Source organism: Lucilia sericata, unplaced genomic scaffold (genome assembly GCF_015586225.1).
Source record: "Lucilia sericata isolate MDLA Ls3-8-SP2 unplaced genomic scaffold, ASM1558622v1 Contig000066F_arrow, whole genome shotgun sequence".
Classification (NCBI taxonomy): Eukaryota; Metazoa; Arthropoda; class Insecta; order Diptera; family Calliphoridae; genus Lucilia; species Lucilia sericata.
Window position 1 is genome coordinate 397498 of NW_023994100.1, and position 21387 is coordinate 418884.

The 21387-nt window shown below is 32.9% G+C and overlaps 2 protein-coding genes across 4 annotated transcripts in view; both read right to left on the reverse strand.

Moving 5' to 3' along the window:
* Positions 1 to 21387, reverse strand: part of LOC119616296 (zinc finger protein 608) — a 426494-nt gene that overhangs the window by 372401 nt on the left and 32706 nt on the right. The gene's annotated exons all lie outside the window — the stretch shown is intronic.
* On the reverse strand, positions 16768 to 17731 carry LOC119616297 (jerky protein homolog-like). Its single transcript, XM_037972642.1, has one exon. It carries the CDS (start codon positions 17476 to 17478, stop codon positions 16837 to 16839), a length of 642 nt encoding a protein of 213 aa, XP_037828570.1. The 5' UTR covers positions 17479 to 17731; the 3' UTR covers positions 16768 to 16836.

Here is a 21387-nt window from a genome sequence, read left to right on the forward strand (position 1 = left end):
ACCAATATAAGAGGTGAGCAACTATTCAATTTCATTATTAGAAATTTGGAAGTAGTAAATAGGGGTTCAGAACCCAATAGGAAATATGTACTAGATGTAACACTTGTGAGTGCAAAGAATCGCGATTGTATAACGCATTGGACTGTATCTAACGACTGTTCGATGTCTGACCATCGGTATATTCACTTTACGATTGGGTATATAAGGGGGAATACGAGTTGTATTCTCAACAGAAAGAAGACTAACTGGGAAGTACAGCATAATCTACTTTCCTCGTCTTTAATATCTACTCCTACTATTGAGAACATTGAGGAGATTGATGCAGCCGTGCAAAGCTTAACGGATGCATTCTGTACAGCAACTAGTATTGCTTGTAAACCTTCCATCAAAAGGGGGAAATCCAAGCCCCCATGGTGGAGCATGGAAATTGCGAATGCTAGGAAGGTGTGTAGTAGATTGTTCAATGAGGCAAAGAGGTCAAACAACTGGTTATCTTACAAATCCTCAGTGAATCACTTTAAAAATATGACGAGAAATGCGAAGAGGAAGACATGGAGGACCTTTTGCCCTAATGTCGAGGGCTCCTCCGAAACTAATCGTTTTCGTAATATACTCTCTACTTCACATGTTGTCCCGAGTAATATTCAAAAACCGTGTGGCAAGTGGACTATGTCCTGTAGGGAATCTTTAGAAGTTCTACCGGATACTCATTTTCCGGGTTGTCAACCTACTAACGACGAGGTGTCAGCCCCTTGCTCTGTTACTATTAACAGGGAAAGAATTAAATGGACGCTGCACCGTTTTGACCCTTTTAAATCAACGGGTCCAGACGGTATTATTCCTGCAGATCTTCAGAAAAATTAATATCTTGTTGTTCCCTGGCTGCTAGCTATTTATAACGCTTGCTTAAGGACATTATGCATCCCACGTATGAGAGCAATGTGGTCTTTATTCCCAAAGAGGGGAAGGCATCACATACGAAACCAAAGGACTATAGACCAATTAGTCATGCGTCTTTTCTTCTCAAGACTCTGGAACGAGTCATTGATGTACATCTCAGATTAACCATCCCATCAGAGTTAATCTCTAATCCGCAGCATGCCTATACCAAAGGCAAATCTGTTGAAACAGCTCTTCATTCGCTAGTTGGCCATATTGAAAGCTCACTAGCACATAAAGAGTATTCTCTTGTGGCCTTCTTAGACATTGAGGGGGCCTTCAACAATGTCGAACCCGACGCCATTCTAACGGCGCTTGAAGGATTGGGGGTAGATAAATCAACTCAACAACTTATTAAAAAGCTTCTTGGTAATAGGGTCATTAGTGCTACGATGGGCGAAGTCAATGTCTCAAGACTTACTAATCGCGGTACACCTTAGGGGGAGTCCTGTCTCCCCTTCTCTGGAATGCACAGTGGGGCAGAATGGAAATTTTTTGGAAATAAATCTGGCATTTCTAAACGGCTGATCCGATCGGGATAAAATTTGGCGTGAGCGTAGCCAAGGAGTATTCGAGTTTAAGTTTTGAAGATGAACCCTGCAGATGCCCCAGGGACGGCGCTGTGGCGGCTCAAAGTAGGGTACCTACGACATGTAAAATTTTTAAACTCGTGCCATTTTTTTGTTTTTCACCCAAATACAAAGATTTTTATATTTTGTGAAAGCGCTCGACGAGATCTTGAAAAAACATGCTTGGACATACTACTTATCTCTTATAATATCCGAGTTATAGGCATTTAAAAATTTAGTGATACAAAATTTACCATACCTTGGTCCGCCTTTTTTTGAATACCGGGCGTAATTTTGGACCAAATGGACTCAATTTTTTCTTGTTAGTTAGACAATAATATACAAAAAATTTCCAATAATATACAAAAAATTTCAGATCAATATTGTTTACAGATCCAAAAATATACGTTTTTTAATTTAAAAATTCAAAAAATTTTAGATTTTTGGCGTTTTTTTGCCAAAAATGTGTCTTAACTCTTTTATTAATAAAATAAAATTTTCTTTAAGAACATATAACAATTTTATAGTTTTCTAAAAGGTATCTTTACGCAAAAGGCTTTGGCGTAAAAAACTTGTCCTATTTTTTGAAAATGTTGCCACTGCGTCCTTCCGAATATGACCTATTTTTTATCAAAACTTCAACTTTGGGCGACATGTTCTAAAATCCCAAAGCTGGGATCAGAAAACTGAAAGCAGTTTTGGAAACCTCAATATGTTTTCTATTTACTCCAAAAGTATTTTCCCAGCCCTGAAAGAAATGTGGACCCTATGGGCAAAAAAGTAAAAAATCCCATTTTTGGGATTTTCATTCCTATTTTTGGGAATTGCGGGATGCCCTTTGACCTTTTCAATTTTTTTTTTGCATTTTCTTATTTGAAATGACAAATTTAACAAGCGTTGAAAATTTCATTGAGTTTTGTTCATAAATAAAGATTTTGTCATATATTACATATTTGTTTAATTTCTAAAACTATGATTTATATCAAAATTTTAATAGGATCGCAGATAGCTACAACAATTTAGTCCATATTTATCCCTTAATATCATTTTTTAGTTAGATATGGAAATTCTCGACCCTTTACAAAAAATTTCAAGCCAATATCTCAATTACATTCAAAAATATGTTCATTTAAACCTGTGTCCTTTAATTTCATCTTTTTCATAATAATTAATAATTAATAATAATTTTTTCATAATAAAATTATAATTTTATTATGAGCCACGCACAACAACACCTAAATCACCCCACACAAATTACCTTTCCCGCCCACCGAAATATAAAACACAATTTAATACAATATCATCAGTTAGTATAATAGCTTTTTTTATTTGAACTGTTTATCTTAAACATAATATAATTAATTCTTACAACCTACTTATATAGTTAATTCCTAACACTACTTATTTTCTATAAAATAATCTGTCATATCGGTATACATATCCAGAAGGTAATATAAGTCCTTTAAATCTTCCTTGTTTTGAGATGATAGAGTTTCATAACAAATCCATCTTTTTCGCATAGTTGAAAGAACAGGATCAGAAGATAGAAGTAAACTATTAAAAATATCTTCATTCTGTGATTGCCTGGAGCATTTTCTTGAGCTGAATAGTTGAACATGCTTAAAATCTCGATTCCTCGCTTCCTGGGCTTCTTCTGTTAACTCTCCAAGTGGAAGAATATTCGATTCAATTATTATTTGACCATGACACAATACTTTGTGTACTGTTGGTGTTAGTTCCCTCCATGGATACAGAGATACAAGTAATTTAGAAATTTCAGATGTGTATTCCCCAAATCGATTTTCATTAATTTTATGTTTACTATTCAGTGCCATTAAAATAGTTTTAACTCTTCGAAGCAACTCCTTGTCGATTCCAGTTATTTTTGAAGTAATTTCAAAATCACGAAAAAACCTTCTCGACGTATTACCGTCATTTTGTACTACCGCAACTTGAAAGTGGTTTGTCGATGTTTAATCCCATCTGAATTTTAAATTCTTCTTGGATTCTGCTTTTTTCCGCAGCTCTCAGTTCTTTCAATTCTTCATTATTTTTTGTTGATTTAGTAGGATAGTTTGTTTTTTTTTTCCTGGATCGCCTTGTATGATGGTAATATATTGTGTCCTTTTTCATGCAGAGCTTTCCTTAATATTTGGTACTTATTTCGACTGAGACCCAGTTCCAACATAAGAGCTATTGCTTCCTCTTCAGTAAAATTTGATTATGATGTTGGAGTTGGTATACTTTCCACAATTCGCTTAAGTCGTTTTGGTGATGCATTAGGAAGAATAGTTGCAATATGTACGACATCCATATGTTGGTTTTCCTTTTTCAGCATTTCGTTAAATGTATCAGCAATTTCCTCATTCGAGATTGAAAAAAGTTTTTGTGTGACCCTCTTTTTTTTACCTTGAACATAAGTCTTCGTATGACTTGCAAGGCGCTCCTATTGATGTGTTGTAAGTTGAGATTTCCGTAGTAGTTTCCATCCAACTACAAAATTTTAATCGAAATTTCTTTTGATTTCCATCCACAGACTTACTTTTTACATCAAAAAGTTTTAAAAAGTTTTCAATTTTTTATATGCCTGTTTTGTCTACTTTTCTACTATATGTAGTTTTTATATAATTTGAAATGTCTTCAATTCTTTCTGGCCCTTTTGAAGATATACTCCATAAAACGGAAAACAACTCTTCGTACTTTAATGTAATCTTCATTGCAGATTTATTAAATATGGTACTTAAAATCTGAGAAGTTTACTTATATACCAATTCTTGTCATTACCGATACAGGTATTCCAAAGTAAAAAATTACGAATTGTCTACCTATTAACATTTAGGACTATATTACTATAACCTGTAATTCAGTCATTGATATTTCTTATCAGTGAATGAATCGAAATTATCATTACCTGTATATTTTTACCTACATGATCATAAACGAAACAGAACGAAATGATCTGTCGAAAAAATTTAGGTAAAAAATAGTTATAAATTTTTGAAAATTTAAGCATAATAGGACCTTTCAATTGTAAGGATAAGCAAACAAATAGAAAATAGGTAAATATAAGATTTAAATATGTGCTGTCATACTTAATACTAAAATATGAAAAAGATGAAATTAAAGGACACAGGTTTAAATGAACATATTTTTGAATGTAATTGAGATATTGGCTTGAAATTTTTTGTAAAGGGTCGAGAATTTCCATATCTAACTAAAAAATGATATTAAGGGATAAATATGGACTAAATTGTTGTAGCTATCTGCGATCCTATTAAAATTTTGATATAAATCATAGTTTTAGAAATTAAACAAATATGTAATATATGACAAAATCTTTATTTATGAACAAAACTCAATGAAATTTTCAACGCTTGTTAAATTTGTCATTTCAAATAAGAAAATGCAAAAAAAAAAAATTGAAAAGGTCAAAGGGCATCCCGCAATTCCCAAAAATAGGAATGAAAATCCCAAAAATGGGATTTTTTACTTTTTTGCCCATAGGGTCCACATTTCTTTCAGGGCTGGGAAAATACTTTTGGAGTAAATAGAAAACATATTGAGGTTTCCAAAACTGCTTTCAGTTTTCTGATCCCAGCTTTGGGATTTTAGAACATGTCGCCCAAAGTTGAAGTTTTGATAAAAAATAGGTCATATTCGGAAGGACGCAGTGGCAACATTTTCAAAAAATAGGACAAGTTTTTTACGCCAAAGCCTTTTGCGTAAAGATACCTTTTAGAAAACTATAAAATTGTTATATGTTCTTAAAGAAAATTTTATTTTATTAATAAAAGAGTTAAGACACATTTTTGGCAAAAAAACGCCAAAAATCTAAAATTTTTTGAATTTTTAAATTAAAAAACGTATATTTTTGGATCTGTAAACAATATTGATCTGAAATTTTTTTTATATTATTGGAAATTTTGTTGTCTAACTAACAAGAAAAAATTGAGTCCATTTGGTCCAAAATTACGCCCGGTATTCAAAAAAAGGCGGACCAAGGTATGGTAAATTTTGTATCACTAAATTTTTAAATGCCTATAACTCGGATATTATAAGAGATAAGTAGTATGTTTTTCAAGATCTCGTCGAGCGCTTTCACAAAATATAAAAATCTTTGTATTTGGGTGAAAAACAAAAAAATGGCACGAGTTTAAAAATTTTACATGTCGTAGGTACCCTACTTTGAGCCGCCACAGCGCCGTCCCTGGGGCATCTGCAGGGTTCATCTTCAAAACTTAAACTCGAATACTCCTTGGCTACGCTCACGCCAAATTTTATCCCGATCGGATTTGCCGTTTAGAAATGCCAGATTTATTTCCAAAAAATTTCCATTCTGCCCCACTGTGGAATGTGACGATGAACTCCCTGCTAAGTGAATTAGGTAAAAGGAGAATTAAGACTGTCGCGTAAGCTGATTGTTTGGCCATTTTAATAATTTATAAAAATGAATTTTGAAATGAATTTAAAATAATTATATAAAAAAAAAAAATTGAATTGAACTGCAAACCCTTAAACTTTTTGTAAAAAATAGTAGTTTTTTACACCCTTGCCCTTTGTAAGGCTTGGGTAATTTTAGAAAAAACTGTTATACTATATAGAAAATAATTGCCATTTTTAAAATTAATAAAACACTTGTTTTTTAAACACCAAATCGTGAACACCAATTTTATATTTTTTTTTCGCATCGGCTATTTAGTGTTTTTTTTTTTTAATAATCGGTCTATTTAATTTAGCAAAAACTCTTGCTAAACATTTTGGCGCCCGAGCAGGGACTGATTTTTAATAAAGAAAAAAAAAACATTTAAATAATCGAATACTAAAATTGTATTTTTTCGCAACCAGACATTTCGGTTAAAAAAGAAACATTATAAGAACAAAGTGTTTGTGTTTTAAGTGCTAAAACAATTAACCAAAAGTTCAAAAAACCGCGGTCGTTAGTAAAACGCTCGGTTAATAAACAAAACATTTAATATAAAAGCAATAAAGTTTGTGTTTCATCCCCTTTTCATCCCCTTAATCATCAAAGGAGCATCCAAATGCACTGTAATTGCTACTTGTGCCAAAAAGGGAAGTTCGAACCAACAACAAAACCAGGTATTCAAGAATAAATAATTTTGTGTGAGACTCGAGATACGAAGTATAGTAAATACTTTTTTCTTTAAAAAAAAAAAACGTTCCGCAAGTTTATTCCACACAACGATTATTTTTTCTTACCAATTTATTTTATTATTCGCCCTGAAAAGTGAAACATTAAATAAAAACAAATAATACATTTCACACATTTATTGTCAAAAATATTGCACATATTTTCACTAATTAAAATTACAATAAATTCGTTGATCTCGATCGGTTCTCTTAGTCATTGTTTTTCTCTTAATTTTTTTACTCTGCTCTCTTCGCTTTAATTTGTTTTATTTTCCTGGAAAATAAAATTTAATATTAATTAATAACTAATACTTACCATTTTCCTACTTTTCTTTTACTTTCACTTTAATTTATTATTGTGTTGTTTGTTTGTATTGACATTCGTTTGTATAAACAGAGTTGTTCCTTTTTTGTACCTACTTATTACAACTATTGTGATTGATCATATTTGGCATTACTTTTACACAGCTGTTGTAATATTGAGACTTGGCTCCACTGTTACACATGTTTGTAACGTAGATCAACACATGTAAAAAGTAGAGAAGGCAACATAAGAAAAAACAAACGTCAACCCAGCGAACATTTTTATGTAAACTGAATAAAGTGAAAAAAGTATATGAAAATTAAATAATATATAAATATCTTTATCATTTTTAATTATAAATTTCTAATACTTATAATTATTTATAAAAAGCTTGAGGATTGAGCACAAATTGGTTTAATTAAGTAAAGATAAGATTGAGAAATTATTTTAGTAAAAAATAATTTACAATTGAGAACAAATCGATTTAGAGGTCGTTGTGAGTTTTTAATTTGTAGAATTCTTGATAATATTGAACGAATTCTGTTGCTTGTGTTTGCAAATTGAATTTGTTTGAACATTTAAGCTAGCAAACGATTATTATAATCAAAAGTTTAATACTTATTTGAATTCTAACGAAAATTATAACGTGCAGAAAAGTATTTTTTTTATAAATCTATAAATTTTCTGAAATTATAGTAAATAATTTGGATTATAATTGGAAGTCGTTTAATCGTTTTAGATCTTGAAAATTGTCAATTTTAATAATCAAATAGACAATAAGATTTCTTGAGATCCTTCCATAGCTTTTTGTAAAATCAATATAAAATTTCTGAAATTATAACAAATTATTTCGATAATAACTGGAAGTCGTTTAATCGCTTTTAGATCTCGAAAATTGTTAATTTGCTTCATCAAATAGACAATTATATTTTCTTGAGATCCTTCCATACATCTATTTGTAAAACTAATTTGCGAATAAAGTTAAATTAAAATAATACAAAATGCACGCATCAAAGAAAACTGGTAAAAGCAAACTGGAAATTCTAAATCAACAGAAGAATACAGTTTTGAATAATATGAATCGCGTTCGGCGATCTATAAAGGAAAAAACGATTTCTTTTAATCCACTTGAATTGGAATGTCGACTCGATATATTAAATTCATATATTGAACAAGCAATGACTTATCAGAAATCGATATTTTAGATCCTGAGAACGATGAAAGATCTGCTGTTGAAGACTTGTGTGTGTCTACTAAATGTCTACTTCTTGGATATTTGACACCGAGTCGAAGACAAAGCAGCCATGATTCTACTATTGGTTATCCAACACACCACAGCAGTCTTCCTAAAATGAAATTACCAAAATTTAGCGGCAAGTACTCAGAATACAAAAATTTCATTAGTTTGTTTGAGAGTTTAGTTGATCATGACATGTCGCTTACTGAAATCGAAAAGTTCAATCATTTGATTTCATGTCTCTCTGATGAAGCTCTAGGTACTGTGAAGGCTTATCAAATTACTGAACAGAACTATTCCAAAGCTTTAGCAAGTTTGAAACGGGTTTATGATAATCCTTGTCTTATATTTTTCAACAATATTAGAAAATTGTTTCACTTGCCCGAAATAACGAAACCTTCGTCTTCAGCTTTGAGGAGCATGATTGACACAGTTTCGGCAGTATATGATTCACTGTTATCAATTGGTGATGACAAAGCTATCTCAAACGCTATGATTATTCATATGGTTATGACAAAAGTCGATCCAGTCACTCGCTCTAAGTGGGCAAGAGCAACTTAATTATGATATGTTGCCAATGTGGAGTGATTGCGAAGAGGCCCTGAATAAGAGATATACACATATATCAGCTGAAGAAGCTTCGTGTTCGCGACCTAAAACTAATAAAATTACTCAAAAGAAGAATGACAACAATACGGGTAGAAAAGGAAAATCATTTTCGTGCCAAGTCAAAGCACAGCAGGACAATATTAAATGCATTTTTTGCAGATCAGCGGAACATTATGTTTCTAACTGTCCGTCCTTTGCTGCCATTCCTGTTGCTCAAAGATTTGATTTCATAAAAAATGTACCGGCCTGTATAAGTTGTTTGAGAAAAGGTCATACAGTAACAAAATGTACTGCCACAAAATGTAGAGTTTGCAATCGTTCTCATCATACACTTTTGCATCAATATAATACTACTAACACGCAAACTGTAAATCCGACAACTTCAAGTCCAGAAGAGCCTTCGAGTGCATCTGTCAATATTTCAGCCTCTAATAAAGATAATGTTATCTTGGCTACGGCTTTGGTTAAAATAAAAGATAGATCTGGGCAATATGTATTTGCTGAAGAATTGTCGCAACGATTGCAATTAGAAAAAGAAGAAAATATCTCAGTCTTGTAGGCATAGGGAAAACTAATTCTGCAGCCAAATTCAAGATTCAAGCTACTGTGAAATCTCGAGTGAATTCCCACGAATTTTCTTCCGACTTTTGGGTTCTTCGATCGATTTCCGGTTATCAGCCAGATACGGTAATTTCTACCACTGGTTGGAATATTCCTAATAATATTGAACTTGCTGATCCATACTTTTTCAAACCGCAGAAAATTGATATGTTGATCGGCGCTGAGATTTTCTTTGAACTGTTATGCGTTGGTCAAATAAGACGAAGTCCCGACATCCCAACTGTTCAGAAAACACTTCTCGGTTGGGTTGTGTCTGGTAAATACAAAAATTGTAAGACTTCCACCAACAAATCGTGTCACATAAGTACATGGGGTAATGATGAAAATGATTTGTCTCTTGATAAAATTGTTCAGAGATTTTGGGAATTGGAAGAAATTCCCAGAGACACAAAAGTTCTAACTTTAGAACACCAACAATGTGAAGAGAAATTTGTTGAATCAATTAGACAATTGCCGTCTGGCAGATTTGAAGTGTCGCTCCCTTTCAAAGACGATCCGAGTAAATTGGGTTGTTCTTTTGACATAGCCAGAAGACGTTTTCTTTCACTGGAACGTCGCTTATCAAAAGATTTGAAAACGAAAGAGATGTACAATAATTTTATGAAAGAGTACATTGAGCTGGGACACATGTCTATTACAGGCAATAAAGTACCAAATTTCCCACATTATTTTATACCACATCAGTGTGTATTGCGTCCACAGAGCATATCGACGAAACTTCGAGTCGTTTTCGATGCTTCGTGTAGAACTACAACACAACTATCTCTTAACGATCTATTAATGATTGGACCAACAGTTCAAGAAGAGTTGTATTCTACACTGATTCGGTTTCGTCTACATAAATATGCCCTCACTGCTGACATTGAAAAAATGTACCGCCAAGTTTTAATTGATGAGCTAGACAGAAAATTCCAATTAATACTTTGGCGTGAAAGTGAGACAGATAGCCTTGAAATTTACAAACTGAATACAGTTACTTATCGCACGTCATCGGCTCCATTTTTGGCAATACGCTGCTTAATGTATTTAAGCGATCAATTCCGAACCAAGTTGCCAATTGGATCTAAAGTTGTCCGTAGAGATTTTTACGTCGATGATTTGCTAACTGGAGCAGATTCAATTGAAGAACTTGAGGTAATACGAAATCAAGTCACTGAAATATTGCAATCAGCTGGGTTTAATCTGACTAAATGGGTTTCTAATTATGAAACCAATCCTGATTCCAGTATGATTCAAAAGAATATACAAGAAATAGAATCTTTTACAAAAGCACTGGGCACATATTGGCTTCCGAAGAGCGATATATTTAAATATCAATTAGATGATTTGTTTCATTCGCTTAAGGCTACGAAACGAAATATTTTATGTGTTTCGGCCAGATTGTTTGATCCACTCGGATTATTGTGCCCATTGGTTGTTAAAGCCAAGGTCCTACTGCAGGAACTTTGGCTACAGAAATTGGACTGGGATGAATCGATTCCGATGAATCTTCACACATCCTGGGAAAATTTTAAAACAAATTTGTCAAAAATTGATAATATCGAAGTTCCCCGCCATGTATTAACAAGTTCGCATTCTACTAGCGAAATTCATGGTTTCGCTGATGCCTCAATGAGAGCATATGGATGTTGCATCTATGTTCGAAGTAGAGTGGCTAATCAAATCACTTGTCGTTTGCTAACAGCAAAATCTAAAGTAGCTCCTTTGAAAACTAAGTCGCTACCTCGACTTGAGCTTTGCGCAGCACATTTATTAGCGAAATTATGGGCCAAGGTGAGAACTCTGTTATCGTGTAACATTGAAAGCGTTACGTTCTGGACTGATTCTGAAATAACTCTACATTGGATTAAAACTCATCCATCAACCCTAGCAACATTTGTATCAAATCGTGTTGCAGACATTCAGGAATTGTCAGACCAAATTGTTTGGCGACATGTTCCTTCACGGGACAATCCTGCTGATATTGTATCTAGAGGTTGTAATGTCGATGATCTCAATTTGGTTCAAGGGCCCGGAATTCTTGCTTAGTGAAAGTAATGAATGGCCAGAAAATCAACATTTTACGTTGAACGATCAACAAATATCATTAGAGAAAAGAAAAACCAATGTATTTTTTGCTGTCAAAGATTCCAATTCGATAATAGAGCTGATTAATAAACATTCATCCTACCTTAAGTTGATTCGAGTGTTTTCGTATGTATTACGTTTCATCCAGCGCTGTCGTTAAAAAGAATTGGATATCTCAACCGTAAACCCAACAGCAAATGAGATGAATTGGTCATTCCTTAAAATAGTGGAAATTATACAGAACGATGAGTATTCGCAAGAAATTAAAAAACTTCAGAATTCACAAGTCTTGCAATCGAATTTGCAAAAGCTGAATCCATTTATTCACGAATTTAATGATCACAAACGAACATTTTCACTAATCAGGGTAGGCGGGCGATTGCTAAATGCAGCAATCTCGTACGATGCGAAATTTCCCTTATTGATGCCTAAAAAATGTCACTTTATGACTATTTACTTACGTCATTTGCACATCGAAAACTGCCATGCAGGAGCTAAAGCGTTAGTAGCTCTTCTTCGAGACAAAGTCTGGCTAATTAATGCCAAAGAAGAATGCAGTCGAATTGTTCTGAAATGTATTCATTGCTTTATGTATATACCAAAGCTAATGAACCAAATAATGGGAAATTTGCCTGCTGATAGGGTGAGAGCTTTGCGACCATTTAAGATATGTGGCGTAGATTTTTGCGGACCAATGAATGTAACTTTAAAAATTCGTGGCCGTCCACCCGTAAAAATGTATATAGCTGTATTTGTATGTTTCACTTCAAAGGCAGTACACTTAGAACTTGTTAGTGATTTATCTTCCGATTCCTTTATTTTGTGTCTCAAAAGGTTCATCGCCAGGAGAGGAATGCCGACGAGAATCCACAGCGACAACGCAATGAACTTCGTCGGGGCCAGCCGAGAGCTGCGAGAGGCCAGAGGAGAAATCTTGAAGCAGGCAGAATTGTTCGCCGCCAACAGAGGGATGGAGTTCATCTTTATACCTCCCAGGGCTCCTCACTTCGGCGGGTTGTGGGAAGCAGCGGTCAAGTCAGCCAAGAACCTGATGGTGAAAACCGTTGGCAGCGCGCTCTTGACAGCGGAAGAGCTAACAACGCTGTTAGCAGAGGTAGAGGCAATCCCCAACTCGCGACCAATATGCCCCGTCAGCAGCGATCCCAACGACGGAGAGGCCCTGACATCAGCTCATCTATTGGTCGGAGAGAGTCTTCGAGCGCTGCCCAGCGGATTGCCAACAGACGAGTCGGCCAAGCTGTCGTACTTGAAGAGATGGCAGCGTATTTCCGCACTCAAGCAGACGTTTTGGCGATCCTGGGTGAGAGATTACGTCCTCGGCCTTCAACAGAGGACGCGATGGTGCGAGGAAATGCCCGACGTCGCCGTCGACAAAATCGTCGTCGTACACGACGACAATCTTCCGCCAATGCAGTGGCTGACGGGCAGAATAATAGCCGTTATTCCAGGCCAAGACGGCAAGATCCGAGTAGCGGAAGTGAGGACGAGGAACGGAGTCATTAAGCGGCCAATTCACAAGCTAGCGCTTCTTCCGTTGGATTGAAGACCAAGGTCCTTCAATGGGCCCGGCATGTTTGGCCATTTTAATAATTTATAAAAATGAATTTTGAAATGAATTTAAAATAATTATATAAAAAAAAAAAATTTGAATTGAACTGCAAACCCTTAAACTTTTTGTAAAAAAATAGTAGTTTTTTACACCCTTGCCCTTTGTAAGGCTTGGGTAATTTTAGAAAAAACTGTTATACTATATAGAAAATAATTGCCATTTTTAAAATTAATAAAACACTTGTTTTTTAAACACCAAATCGTGAACACCAATTTTATATTTTTTTTCGCATCGGCTATTTAGTGTTTTTTTTTTTTTAATAATCGGTCTATTTAATTTAGCAAAAACTCTTGCTAAACACTGATAACTTCGCTGTAGTGGGTAAATTCCTAGATACCATATCCAGTTGTATGGAAGCTGCTCTTAGCCTACTTAGTAAGTGGGGCGTTTCTTGCGGACTTAGTGTGAATCCGTTGAAAACTGAGCTTGTCCTTTTCACTAGGAGACTTAAGATCGATAACTTTTTGCCTCCTATGTGGAAAATACTTCTCACTGGTTACCAGCCGACCTGATGGCGATTCAACTAGCCCTTAATTCTGCAATCAGACTTAACGCATGTGGTTCTTAGTCTGGTGGTAGGAATATTGGGCACTCTCAAATTATAAACCATTTCGAATCCTTGCATTTAAATGTTGACTACTGTGTTACGAAACCTCACTTCGATAAACGCTTTTCCATTCTGATTCCCGAGAGGAAATCAGTATCTGAGACCCACTCACCCAATGATGTAAGAGATGTTTACACAGATGGCTCCAAAAGGAGCGGTAGGATGGGTGGCCTTTACATTGAAAGATTTGAAAACAAATCAGCCTTCAGACTACCTAACTACTGTAGCATCCTACAGACAGAGATATCTGCTATAAAACAAGCGATAAATTGGCTGAGGTATTATCGAATATCGGGGGATATACGTATATATACGGAAAGCAAAGCTGCAATCAAAAACCTAGCGGATGTCTTAACGACATCTAGGTTAACCCAAGAATGCGGGTATCTCTAAATGAGATAGCGAGACATTCTAGCATAACGCCACTTAAACTTGTTTTTAGTGGCTACCCTTCCTACCTAAACCTAATCTAAACATTAGGGTGTCATTGGAGGGATGTTATTCATTTTTAACAACTTTGAACTACATCTAATCTTATTTTTAGAAGCAGAAAAAATCCGATATTTGGATGTCAAAATTAAACCACAGTCTTTCAATGACAAACTTTTGTAAATTTCATTGTTTTTTTATCAAAACTTGATGTACTTTGAATATGTTATTTGTTGTGATTTTTCTACATATCTTTTCTCACTTTTAACTGGGTTTTCATTAATAAATGCGCAAAATATGTAATCGCATTTTTAGATATGGTTAAGATGTCGTTTGTAAAGTATGACATCAATTATTTTTTGCTGGGTAGTAACAACTTTCAGTTATTGAACAGAGCTAATATTTCACTATAATTTGGTATGCACGTTTCCTTTAAATCCAAAGAGTTAAATATTAACCCCCTTATTCACAAAAAAAAATATTTTATAAACTGTTTATAAATTAGATTTTGTACGGACATTTTGTTTTATAAACCTTTTATAAAATAAAAATATTGTTTGTGAATAAGGTGGTAAAAAACATTAATTTTATTAGATTTTTATATTAAATATTTGTTTGTATTATTTATCATATTTAATTTTTATTATAATTAATTATAATAATTAATTCCTGCAAACTCTGATTGCAGTTTCCACTAGAAGTTAGTGATAATGCAAAAATTTTCATTATCACTAATAGTGGTGAGTTCAAAAATAACTAAGTTTAGAAAATATAAGATGTCAAATTTACTGCTTGTTGAAAAAAAAAAATTAAAAATGTGAACTTTGAACATTAATAAAATCTAAACCGTGAAGAATTTGGTAATTTTGGAGAACTTTAAACTTCGTATTTATAGAAAGAATGGGTGTACCAAGTTTCATCAAAATCAGAAAGGGTAAGGTACAAAACCTGTTAGAAAATTTTTGAAATGCCACAAATATATGTAATAACGTCATTGATTTAGAAAATAAACCATGTCAAAATTAAAGCTTGTTGAAAAAAAAAATTAAATATGAACTTTTAACATCAATAAAATCTAAACCGTAAAGTATGTATTTGAAAATTTTGGAAAACTTTAAATTTCATATTTATATGAAGAATGATTGTACCGAATTTCACTGAAATAGGAGAGGTTCATGTTGAAAATCTCAGTTTTTCGATTTTTTCTTTTAAATTACCCAACAGACAATATAAACAGTTTTTCAAAATTTATTTCAAATGGTCTTTAGCGACTGGGCTATTTACAATCTTTAATTTATGAAACTTTGTTTTGTAACTGATTTTTCAAAGTTTTTACATAAAATAAAAGAAATTTACAAAAACTTCCTTTCAAATCAGAGGATAAATAGTGAATGACTGTTTAAGTCCACTTGCATGCAGAGCCCTATGTAAGTACATCTGTTAAATTTAAAAATTGCAATGAGTTTCATATTTATTTGATCATTCGCAAATGTATTTAAGGCAATTTTGTAGACATTATATGTATAATCCACGATATCTACGTTGGTGGTGTGGATAGAAACCATAATTTCTTCAAAATTTTAACTTGCATTATAAAAGGTAAATGTATTTACAAAATTTTTTATTTAATTTAATTTTTCATAAATAAAACAATATAGAAATTAATTTTGTAGTATTTTTTACTTGGAACCAAGTGGGAGGATTGCAAAGGAGTAAAATTACCAATTATGAGGACTTTTTGAACATTAGAACTAGTAATTAAGTGGTTCTAAAGCACCCAATTGGGTCCAATTGTACTATTATAATATAATTTGTAATTTTTGAAACACACTCAATGGTTATTTGAGCATTAAGATGGTATAGGAAAGTTTTCAGTTGGGAACTAGTACTGGTGATTTTTGTATTAGTAAAATACTAGTTTGGTACTAGTTCCATTTCTTGTAGGGATATTATTCATTTGAATTTCAGAAAAGGACTGTTGAAATGTTTCATATATTTCGAAACAAAACAGTTTGAAATTAGGACAATTTTAAATGAAAAAGCAGGAAATAATAATATAATTTTGTTAAAAACGGTATCTTCGAATTTTAGTAAGGAAATCGACATCTTTTATTTTCTCCAGACAAACAGGACCACTCCAATATACGTAGCGACTACTATAGAGGATTTCGACAATATTCTTTATGAACTTTGAGGATTTTTAATAACAATACAATTTCCTTTTACACCACCCACCGCCCCCCTAATATTAAAGTAGTCACAAAATTAGTAAAACAAAAAGAAATAGTAATAAAAAATAAGGAAGTTTCATCAATATATTAATATTACAGTGAACTCTCGATAATGTGAACTAATTAATGTCTGGGTAGTTCATATTTTCGAATTTGTTCACATTTTCGATTGTGATTTTTTATATATATATTACTAAGTTATTCTTTCTAAAAATCATTTCTGCAAGGAATGAAAATGCAAAGATTACTAAAAAAAATTTTGTAATTTATTTGGAACATAAAAAGTTTTAAAAAATCCATTTTATAAAGAGTACAAATAAATATGGAAATAATCAGTTATTATTTTCTGTTTTTTCGTTTGTTCGACCAGCTTATTTACCGCCAATTCCCTGATTTTTTTCAATACTTTAATGTCAGTTTGATCGACCGTTTGAAATTCAGCCTATTAGACAGCTTTGTTAAAAATTTCGACAGCATCTTTGGCTTTAATGTTGTCAGGCGCTTCAATAAAACAGTCGTCATCGTCGTCGGACTCTTCAATTAAATAATTTTCATCAAATGGCGTGACGTCCTCACAAGGATTATTGATCCAATCTCTAATGTTTACAGCAGCAGTAAATACTTCCTGAGGGCACAATGTCTGTAGAAGATCTGCAGCATTATTTTCTAGAGATCTAACCTCTGATTGCCACTTTTCTTCTAAAACGCTCAAAGGAACATTAAATTCAGGATCGTCTTCATCATTTACCATATTCAAAATATTTTTCCAACAGTTAGACAAAGTTTCTTTACCAACTCTGTTCCAGGATGCCTCTAGAATAGAAACTACTTCTTTAAGTGTGATTTTTTTCATCGATTCAAGCAAATCCCCCTCTTTTGCAATAATTGTTGCCAGAAGACTGTTCCTATAATGAAGTTTGGTGATTCTAATTGCATTTTGATCCATTGGCTGGATCAGAGCCGTTACATTTGAAGGCATGAACATAGCTTCTTTGGAACCATCCTCGGATTTAAGGTCGGATTCTGGTGGATGGGATGGGGAATTATCTATTAGGAGTAAAGCTTTTACTGGTAATCGTTTCTTCATTAAAAAATCTGTCACCTTAATGAAAAATAAAACAGTAAGAATCCCAATTGAACTATTTTTACATGTTTACTTACTTGTGGAACCATTCTTTAAAAATGGAAGAAGTCATCCAAGCAGACTTTGAATTTCTGTAGTTTACGGGACAGATAAAATTTTTAAAACTGCGAGGATTTTTCGATTTTCCTATTACTAAAAGTTTTATTTTATGAGATCCCGACGCATTTGCACAGCATAAAAATGTTATTCTTTTGCTTTTCCATTTTTGCACCTGGAGCGCTTTTCTTCAATGACGTTACATATGTCTTTTGTGGGAGAAGTTTCCAATATAGACCAGACTCATCGGCATTACACAATTGATCATTGGATAAACCCAAATCTTCTATCTTTGCTTTCAATTTAATTTTAAAAGGATTTACGAACTGAGATTGCGCAGAAAGTTTTTCACCGCTTATCTGAAGGAGCCGAATTCCGTATCTCTTTTTAAATTTTTGTAGCCACCCATCGCTAGCATTGAAGTCATTTCCGTTTTCACTTATGTTTGGCTTTCTCTTTCAACATCAACCCACTTACAGGAAGGTTTTTATTCCGCATACAAATAAACCACTTATAGGGCAATTTTTCCATTTTTGGAAGCTCTGAAGATCGTAATGTTTTGCGTTTTCCGGGTCCATAAAACGTATTGTTCACACATTTTAAAATATTGTATTTTTTATTGAACATATCGTTGATTTTGCAACTTTATACTTTTTACTTAACACTGTAAAAAATTTTCGCATTTTTCATTTAAGGATAAAAACTTTCGACTGTTTTTAGACATCACTAATTTTAAAAATAAATTCACGAACATACCGCAACAAGTTACATAGAGCTACTAGCATTAAATACCTTTAAAATAATGGCATACTATGGTATTTATTAATTCGGGGATTCCCTACATTAAAAATAAATGCTTCTACAAATTAAAAAATCCCTAAAAATTAAAAAAAAAATTGTTCGCTATTTAGAGCCATTAAACTTTGTTCACGAATTTAAATATATTGTAGAAAACACTTGAAACAGTTTTACTTGTTTATAAAATTATATTATAAACTTTACTTCATTGAAATTATTTTCCATTATTTTCAATTTGTATGAAAATATTTTTCATTCTTGTTTAACTTTTTGAATTTAAATAAACTTATTTCTTTTATAAATTGTTATATTTGTTATTCAAACCATAACAAATTTTGTGGCGACGAGGATAATGGCAACAGATCCTAAGATTTTGGAATTACTACAGAAGCAAGGAGAAATCCTAGCAAGATTATCAGCAGGAGTTTCAATTACTCAAGAACAATTAATGGATAAACTTGCAAATTCAATTTCCGAATTCGTTTATGATGCAACAAATACGTTCAATGTTTGGTACAGCCGCCATGAAGACATATTTTTGGTGGATGGTAAGGATTTGGATGACGCAGCCAAAGTAAGACTTTTAATGGGAAAATTGAACACTATCGCTTATGGAAAATATGCTGCCTACATTCTTCCCAGAAATGTAAGGCACATTTCGTTTGCTGAAACAGTGCAGATCCTAAAAAGCATGTATGGTATACAAGAATCTTTGTTCAGTTTGCGATATAAGTGCCTTCAAATGGTTAAAAACCCTCAAGAAGATTTAGTATCTTACGCAGCTCGTATAAATGAATCATGTGAACAATTTAAATTATCACAAATGAATGCTGATCAATTTAAATGTTTAGTTTTTGTGTGTGGACTTCAATCTCATTCAGATTTGGAAGTTCGAATGAAGTCTTTGTCAATTCTTGAAGATGATTCAGATCAGACAGTCAACAAATTAGTGACAACAGCTCAAAGAATGATGAATCTTAAACATGATGCTGCTATGGTTGAGGATAATACAACATCTGTTAAAACAATAAAATCTAAATCAAATTTTCAAAAATCCAAACAAGATGATAAGAATATTCCAAAAACTCCATGTTGGAATTGTGGTTCAATGCATTACTCCAAGTATTGCAATTTCATTAATCACAAGTGCAGTCAATGTAATATTGTTGGTCATAAAGAAGGATACTGTAAAGCCTCAGGCAAAAATAGTTCATCTCAAACTAAATTCACATATAAAAAGAAGAATAAGAATCACAAGAGCTAATCAGGCTCTCCCAAATCAAATGTTGTTCAAATCAACAAAATTTCGCATGCATCAAGGCGCAAATATGTCAATGTCAATATCAAAGCTTTGCCCTTGAGTCAAAACAATTCAGGTTTCGATGTCAAACTGCAAGTTGACACCGCATCAGATATTTCAATGATTGGTAAATCACTTTGGATAAAAACACTGTAAAAAATTTTCGCATTTTTCATTTAAGGATAAAAACTTTCGACTGTTTTTAGACATCACTAATTTTAAAAATAAATTCACGAACATACCGCAACAAGTTACATAGAGCTACTAGCATTAAATACCTTTAAAATAATGGCATACTATGGTATTTATTAATTCGGGGATTCCCTACATTAAAAATAAATGCTTCTACAAATTAAAAAATCCCTAAAAATTAAAAAAAAAATTGTTCGCTATTTAGAGCCATTAAACTTTGTTCACGAATTTAAATATATTGTAGAAAACACTTGAAACAGTTTTACTTGTTTATAAAATTATATTATAAACTTTACTTCATTGAAATTATTTTCCATTATTTTCAATTTGTATGAAAATATTTTTCGTTCTTGTTTAACTTTTTGAATTTAAATAAACTTATTTCTTTTATAAATTGATATATTTGTTATTCAAACCATAACAAATTTTGTGGCGACGAGGATAATGGCAACAGATCCTAAGATTTTGGAATTACTACAGAAGCAAGGAGAAATCCTAGCAAGATTATCAGCAGGAGTTTCAATTACTCAAGAACAATTAATGGATAAACTTGCAAATTCAATTTCCGAATTCGTTTATGATGCAACAAATACGTTCAATGTTTGGTACAGCCGCCATGAAGACATATTTTTGGTGGATGGTAAGGATTTGGATGACGCAGCCAAAGTAAGACTTTTAATGGGAAAATTGAACACTATCGCTTATGGAAAATATGCTGCCTACATTCTTCCCAGAAATGTAAGGCACATTTCGTTTGCTGAAACAGTGCAGATCCTAAAAAGCATGTATGGTATACAAGAATCTTTGTTCAGTTTACGATATAAGTGCCTTCAAATGGTTAAAAACCCTCAAGAAGATTTAGCATCTTACGCAGCTCGTATAAATGAATCATGTGAACAATTTAAATTATCACAAATGAATGCTGATCAATTTAAATGTTTAGTTTTTGTGTGTGGACTTCAATCTCATTCAGATTTGGAAGTTCGAATGAAGTCTTTGTCAATTCTTGAAGATGATTCAGATCAGACAGTCAACAAATTAGTGACAACAGCTCAAAGAATGATGAATCTTAAACATGATGCTGCTATGGTTGAGGATAATACAACATCTGTTAAAACAATAAAATCTAAATCAAATTTTCAAAAATCCAAACAAGATGATAAGAATATTCCAAAAACTCCATGTTGGAATTGTGGTTCAATGCATTACTCCAAGTATTGCAATTTCATTAATCACAAGTGCAGTCAATGTAATATTGTTGGTCATAAAGAAGGATATTGTAAAGCCTCAATTAAAAATAGTTCATCTCAAACTAAATTCACATATAAAAAGAAGAATAAGAATCACAAGAGCAAATCAGGCTCTCCCAAATCAAATGTTGTTCAAATCAACAAAATTTCGCATGCATCAAGGCGCAAATATGTCAATGTCAATATCAAAGCTTTGCCCTTGAGTCAAAACAATTCAGGTTTCGATGTCAAACTGCAAGTTGACACCGCATCAGATATTTCAATGATTGGTAAATC

What these genes read in the sequence shown, in the direction of transcription:
- LOC119616297 (XM_037972642.1), bottom strand. Translation starts at nt 17,478, where the DNA reads ATGAAGAAACGATTACCAGTAAAAGCTTTACTCCTAATAGATAATTCC.